Source organism: Oreochromis niloticus, linkage group LG11 (assembly GCF_001858045.2).
Source record: "Oreochromis niloticus isolate F11D_XX linkage group LG11, O_niloticus_UMD_NMBU, whole genome shotgun sequence".
In the NCBI taxonomy this organism is placed as follows: Eukaryota; Metazoa; Chordata; class Actinopteri; order Cichliformes; family Cichlidae; genus Oreochromis; species Oreochromis niloticus.
Window position 1 is genome coordinate 5,905,986 of NC_031976.2, and position 6,941 is coordinate 5,912,926.

Consider the following 6,941-nt stretch of genomic DNA (forward strand, 5'->3'; position numbering starts at 1 on the left):
CACACAGCATTATAAACGACATGCAGAATCTAATATGATGGATTAGTTACAAATACAGGTAAATAACTACTCTACAACACAGACCACATCTGGAGATGGAGAAATTCAAACACTAAAACGCCTTATACACATCTGAAAGCTGTTTGATGGGACTTAGAAGTACACGTGTGTTGTTTAGCTGAGAATACTTGAAAATCTAGATTAAGGAAAAACGAAAAATTTGTGCTGCACGGCTCCTTGGGTGTGTCTGCGGCTCCACTGCCTTAGCTGTGAGCGCCCAGAGCACAGCCATGTCAGAGGAATGCTGAGTTGCTGCGGCATCTCTCAGAACCAACCCTCCAATGAACACGAGTGCAATAAATGACTTGGGAGTGTCCCTCAGCTTATCTTCCTTGTAGTGTGACAAAGGTTACATGTTCACTGCATGTGAAGGATAACGGTTTATATTTTAGATATAACTGTTTTCCAGGACCACGTCTCAGTAATCAGAAATGGCAATGGCTGACCGAAACGTGATGGAAGTAGCGTTGTTTAGTACACAAGTAGTCTCTGCCCCAAATGTCCGTGGTCTGTGCTTTGTCACCCCCTACAGCTGTATATTGCCGATCCTCGTGGGAACAAGCGTACTACCACCGCATGTAACGATTTGTTCACTTGTAGCGTGACTGCGGAATAAAGCAATAACATACAAGTATGCCCTTGCAGTGCCTTTCCCCTCGCTTTTAAAGGCGAATAATCACAAGAAATTCTTCAATACACGCCAATTAGAATACGATGTTGAACATATAACTCAACAAATAAGCCTCGTAAGGTGTAGAAAACAGTAAATCTTAAAAGTTTATGAGACAGATTATACGAGAGATTTTTAATTGTAAATTAGAGTTCAAATATCGCGAGATATGTGACGTCAAGCATTGGTAGCAAACGCGCCGTGGTTTCGAGTGGAACAGGGAAACAACCTCCGCCGACCTTTCTTTCAATCCTGTAATCCGTCTGCGTAGGGTGTGCTCTGGGGCTAGTCTCGGCACACATTTTATTATGAAACAAACCAAAAGCTAGAGAGCACACGCAGACATATTTTTATAAGAAAAACAAAAATCGGTGAAGCAGGATTTGATTTGCCAACTCAAGCAACGCGAAGAAGACGCTGCCAACGGATAAGAAAGAAAGACGGAACGAGAAGAACGTTAGCAAGCTAAACTGTTAGCCTCATTGTTGAAAGCGTGGGCGATTAACTTTAGCCAGGTATATTGTTAACTACTTGTTTTTTACGTTTAAGTCCGTTGTCCTTTCAGGCATACGTGTTAATTATAGCATTTGTTTCGCGAGCTACCGAAATTTGAGCGCTTTAAGTGATTGAGAAAGTTGAAATTTCAATTTGGGCCAGTCACATCGGTTAGGCCACGCTCCGACATTTTGCTAATCACGCTAACTAGCCCACGTTGTTAACGGTTAAGCGATAACTGCCTGCATTGGTTTAGAGACGGAGAGAAATAATCTCTCCAATCTTAAAAGGCTGATTTTGGTTGACGATTGTCCTCAAAATATCGAACTTGCAGTTGAGACGTAGCCTGAGAACACGCTTCGCCAGCCATGAATCCCAGCGCGCCTAGCTACCCGATGGCCTCCCTGTATGTGGGAGACCTGCACCCAGACGTTACCGAAGCCATGCTATACGAGAAATTCAGCCCGGCTGGACCCATCCTCTCCATTAGAGTATGCAGAGACATGATCACCCGTCGCTCCCTAGGCTATGCCTATGTGAACTTCCAACAGCCAGCTGACGGTAAGTTTACCGCAATCTATGTAGAGCATGTAAGGAAATGTGGTACTGTCAGACTCCATTTTGAACATGTATCGTGCTACCTCGTTTTATCTTTAATTTTAAACATGCGCTTTATTAAATTGTCAACATGCCATAGTACCAGAATAATGAAATCGCGAAGAAAATGGAAGTAAGTGCAACATATCTGTTTATTTGTTTTAGCCGAAAGAGCTTTGGACACCATGAACTTTGATGTAATAAAAGGCAGGCCTCTCCGTATCATGTGGTCTCAGCGTGACCCCTCGCTGAGGAAGAGTGGGGTGGGAAACATCTTCATCAAGAATCTGGACAAATCTATCGATAACAAGGCCCTGTATGATACCTTCTCTGCATTTGGAAATATCCTGTCCTGCAAGGTATCCTGCGGTGCTATTTTCCTGCCTGTCTTTTGTATATGAAATCAACTAATTAGCATGACTAATGATTGGACCGTTTAAAGACGGCGGAGTTTCAATTGTGTGGAATGCATGTTGTTTGTGAATGGGTTTGACCTCCTAAAATCTTCCTTCTCCAAGGTGGTTTGTGATGAAAATGGCTCAAAGGGTTACGGCTTTGTGCACTTTGAGACCCATGAAGCTGCTGAACGGGCCATTGAGAAAATGAACGGCATGTTGCTCAATGACAGAAAAGTGTAAGTGTGCCTACTGTTGTACAAGTCTGTGTTTGAAGGAGTGTGATCAAAGTTTGTGTGTGACTGCATCTTGTTCTCCCTTTTTGCCTAATGTACCTTCTTTGTTATAGAGCTTGGTTATAAATCATGTGAGGGAACTGAGCTGATAGGATTTATTACATTTTGGTTTGAAGCAGTGAAGTTCACTTATCGCAGTAGCTCTAGAGTTATCACTCCTTATTACATAAGCTGTATGTTGTTTTCCAAAATGCTCCCTTCAATGTCTGACGCTCATTTTACCAACACAGGAGGACTTTCACCCCATTGTATTTGATTTAAACTTTATCAGAATATATTTTGATGAAGTTAGAAAATAAATTTTGGATGTCATGTTATTAACAGATTTGTTGGGCGCTTCAAATCGCGTAAAGAGAGGGAAGCTGAGCTTGGAGCACGAGCCAGAGAGTTTACTAACGTTTATATCAAGAACTTTGGTGAGGACATGGATGATGAGAAGCTGAAGGAGTTGTTTAGCAAATATGGTAAGATGGCAAGATTTCAGAGACACACTTTTAATAATCACAAATGCTGTTAGTGTGATTTGCTGTGTTATATGTGTTGATTAGCTCTTGTGTTTTGTAGGGCCTGCCCTCAGTATCCGGGTTATGACTGATGAAAGTGGCAAATCCAAGGGATTTGGCTTTGTCAGCTTCGAGAGGCATGAAGATGCCCAGAAGGTTAACAGCTTTCTTCTTTCTTGGGGGGCAGGGGACTTTTGGTATCTCCAGAGGCTTTAAAAAAGGCACTTGCTGTAGTTTTTTTTTTTTTTCTTTGAATCCACACCTAATCATGACTTTTGTTTTGTTGTAGGCTGTAGATGAAATGAATGGTAAAGAACTGAATGGCAGGCAAGTCTATGTGGGCCGTGCACAGAAGAAAGGGGAGCGGCAGAATGAGCTCAAACGCAAATTTGAGCAGATGAAACAGGATCGCATGACCAGATATCAGGTTTGTTGGCCCATTTCTTGGTTAGAGCACTTTCATGCACCACATTGTGTCACAAGAACAATTTAAGGAGAGCTATCTTGCGTCTGAGTGGTGCAGTATTTAATTTCATTGCTGTGATGTTGGAGCATAACCGAAGGACAGTAGCAGGAATGCTGCACTACCGTCCAACAGTTCATTTGTTCAATTTCATTGTGATTTTCCATGTACCAGGGTGTCAATCTGTATGTGAAGAACCTGGATGATGGCCTTGATGACGAGCGTCTGCGCAAAGAATTCTCCCCATTTGGCACCATAACAAGTGCTAAGGTAGAAGCTTTGAGGGGTTTATTTGTGATCTTGAAATTAACAAGGCAATAATTAGACAAAATGCTAACCCATTTTTTTTTGTTTCCCTAGGTGATGATGGAGGGTGGACGGAGCAAAGGCTTTGGCTTTGTGTGCTTCTCTTCTCCAGAAGAGGCCACTAAAGCTGTAACAGAGATGAATGGGCGTATTGTGGCTACAAAGCCACTGTATGTGGCCCTTGCCCAGCGGAAAGAGGAGCGTCAGGCTCATCTAACCAACCAGTACATGCAAAGGATGGCCACTGTCCGAGCTGTGCCCAACCCTGTCCTTAACCCATACCAGCCTGCTCCACCCTCAGGATATTTCATGGCGGCTATCCCACAGGTGAGTCAACAACATCCTATTTAGTACTTTTGCATGACATAAAACTCTGTTTTGGTAAACTGTACCAGTGTGCTGTGTTTTTTGGAGTAGCAGTAACTAATGACATGTCTTGATTCTTCTCAGGCTCAGAACCGTGCTGCATACTACTCTGCCAACCAGCTGGCCCAGCTGCGCCCTGGCCCCCGTTGGGCCACTCAAGGAGTGCGTCCTCAGCGTAAGTGATTACATGTAGATTATGCGTATGCAGCCTTTACTTAAAGAGCTAAAGACTAATGACTGTTTGCCCCCCCCCCCCCCCCCCCCCCTTTTAGACTTCCAGAACATGCCCAATGCTATGCGCCCAACAGCACCCAGGCCTCAGCCCTTAAACACCATCCGTGCAGCTGCCACCACCAACACCCAGGTCCCACGCATGATGGCTTCTCAGCGTATCCGTAAGTATTTTATCTTTGACTTGACAGGAATCAGATGCATTTAGTCTCCTCATGAGCCGATGATGAGTTGTTGCAGTTTTGATTAGGCTCCGCTTGCTGTTGTCATTGCAGCCACACAGGCGGTCAACCAGCGCCCTGCCAATGCTTCAGCTGCCGCAGCCCCAGTGCGTGCCATGCCGCAGTACAAATATGCAGCTGGTGTGCGCAACACTCAGCAGCACATGGCCTCCCAGCCACAGGTCACCATGCAGCAGGTAAGAATGCCACTGACTTTGATTTCAGTGGATGTAATTCATAAATATAATTACTGCAAATTTTCTAAATGTACACTTTCAGGATATTCCACATTAAATGCAGTCCTACGGAGTTTTTTTTTTTTTTTTTTTTTTTTAAATCTAAATTTTATTTTCCCCTCTCCCCAAGTGGGGTTCAGACTTTAGAACCTGGAACAGTTATGTGCTGCTTAATAAGCAAAAACTAATACAAGTATTCATGACTATATGGGTCATTGTAATTCAGGCTCTGCTTCAAGTTGTAAAGGTGTGGTTGTGTAGTCATTAACCCCCCTCCTCCTCCTCCTTCAGCCGGCAGTCCATGTCCAAGGACAGGAGCCTCTAACTGCCTCCATGCTGGCTGCAGCCCCACCTCAGGAACAGAAGCAGATGCTGGGTAAATAATTCTCTCAGATTATAAGGAAATAAATATAAATGCTCATGGCACGTTATACTCAGTATTTAATTGTTGACTTCTTCCTCTCCTTAGGTGAGCGTCTGTTCCCTCTGATCCAGAACATGCACCCCAGCCTGGCTGGCAAGATCACTGGTATGCTGCTGGAGATTGACAACTCAGAGCTGCTTCACATGCTTGAGTCACCTGAGTCGTTGCGCTCAAAGGTTAGAGAAACAAGTATTTTCTAATAAATGTGGTATCTCGTAAACGATTAAATTGCTACAGGTGGCCTATGCACCTCATAACTGATGTTTAATGGAAAGTGCAACATATATATTGGTTTCATAAATGTAATGCTTTTGCAGGTGGATGAGGCTGTTGCTGTGCTCCAGGCCCACCAGGCCAAGGAGGCTGCTCAGAAGTCCTCCACCCCTGCTGGTGTTCCCAGCGTCTAAGGTGTGTTCTCAGGAGAGACATTTTAGGTTCATTCATAAATTGTTGGTGTGTAAATCATACTGAAGAGAAGAAGCAAATATGTATTTGAGCCCTGTGTTTTTCTCTCTTGCAGATCGAGCATTTTGAAACCTGCTTCACCGATGGAAAAAGAAAAAAAAACTTAAACATTGAAAAACCTAAAACTCTGAAAACATCGCAAAATGATAAATTATTTCTTAAAAAAAAAAAAAAAGAAAACGATTGACTCTGCCAGGTCTAGGGATGGTTTGACTAGACCTTGATCATAAACAAAAATTTGTTGAAAAAAAAAATAGCAAAATAGAGAAAATTGAGATGATTAAATTTGAATGCATTCCTCTGTTTTATGTCATTTTACTGTGTCAGTGCTCAGAATATCCACCCACTTCAGGAACGTGGCAGCTGGGCATCTTGGAAGGTGATTTGTATCGTAAACTACTGGCTGTAATAAACTGTCAATAAATAATTTGGGCTCTCTGTTTAGTGAATTACTGCAGTTGTCAGCATACATACATAATGATACATACAGTTGTCATACATAATTATTTGCTGTCAAGAGTTGATTTAATGTATTGGTTCTATTTTAAAGCAGAGGCAACTTTCCTCCACCAGGTGTCACTCTCAGGCAGCAGTTTTCAGATTACACACTTTTCTGTAAACTGTCCATCATACATTTGATCTCATACTTGTTTAGCTAAAAAAAAAAAATGGCCTGCTGGACTACGTGCAGAAAAATTGACTATTAAATGAAAGGACAAACAATGTGCTGAATTGATTGGTATCCAGACTGATTGGATCTTGTTTTGTTCCATAGAAACTTTTTCCTGGATTAAAAAAATGTTTCACTTTCAAGATTCTGATAATACTGATTTAAAAAATTCGAAATTAACATTGAAGGTTGATAGTGGGGCAGACTTGAAGAAGGGTCTCGTCAGCTCTTAACAATTGAGTTGGATATGAGTTTAAAGCAAGCAGTTGTACTGTGCTGAACCCCTTAGTGGGTATGTGTGCTGTTGTCATCTGTTTATTGTATCCTGTCTTGAAGTTTCTACAGTTCTTCATACCTCAAAATCTGTGTTTACGTTCCTACACTACAAATTAATGAACCATTATAATTATTAATAGTAGTATATATGCTCTTTCTTCCCATCTTCTGTCTTACTCAGTGACACTTTCCAACCACAGCAGAGGGTTTTTTGTATGATTTTGTTTATATGAAGATGAGGCAGCAGTCAGAATAGAGTTCCTGTTT

At 42.3% G+C, this 6,941-nt stretch overlaps 1 protein-coding gene across 1 annotated transcript; it reads left to right on the top strand.

Annotated features, from left to right (window-relative positions):
* Positions 1–936: 936 nt before the first annotated feature.
* LOC100691393 (polyadenylate-binding protein 1) lies at positions 937–6,166 on the top strand. The gene is made up of 16 exons (XM_003452089.5): positions 937–1,245; positions 1,560–1,786; positions 1,988–2,181; positions 2,341–2,456; positions 2,838–2,977; positions 3,078–3,172; positions 3,306–3,443; positions 3,654–3,749; positions 3,840–4,112; positions 4,236–4,326; positions 4,424–4,546; positions 4,658–4,800; positions 5,131–5,215; positions 5,309–5,439; positions 5,581–5,671; positions 5,784–6,166. The coding sequence occupies exons 2-15, from the start codon at positions 1,594–1,596 to the stop codon at positions 5,668–5,670; spliced, it is 1,908 nt and encodes a 635-aa protein (XP_003452137.1). The 5' UTR covers positions 937–1,245; positions 1,560–1,593; the 3' UTR covers position 5,671; positions 5,784–6,166.
* The last annotated feature ends 775 nt before the right edge of the window (positions 6,167–6,941 follow it).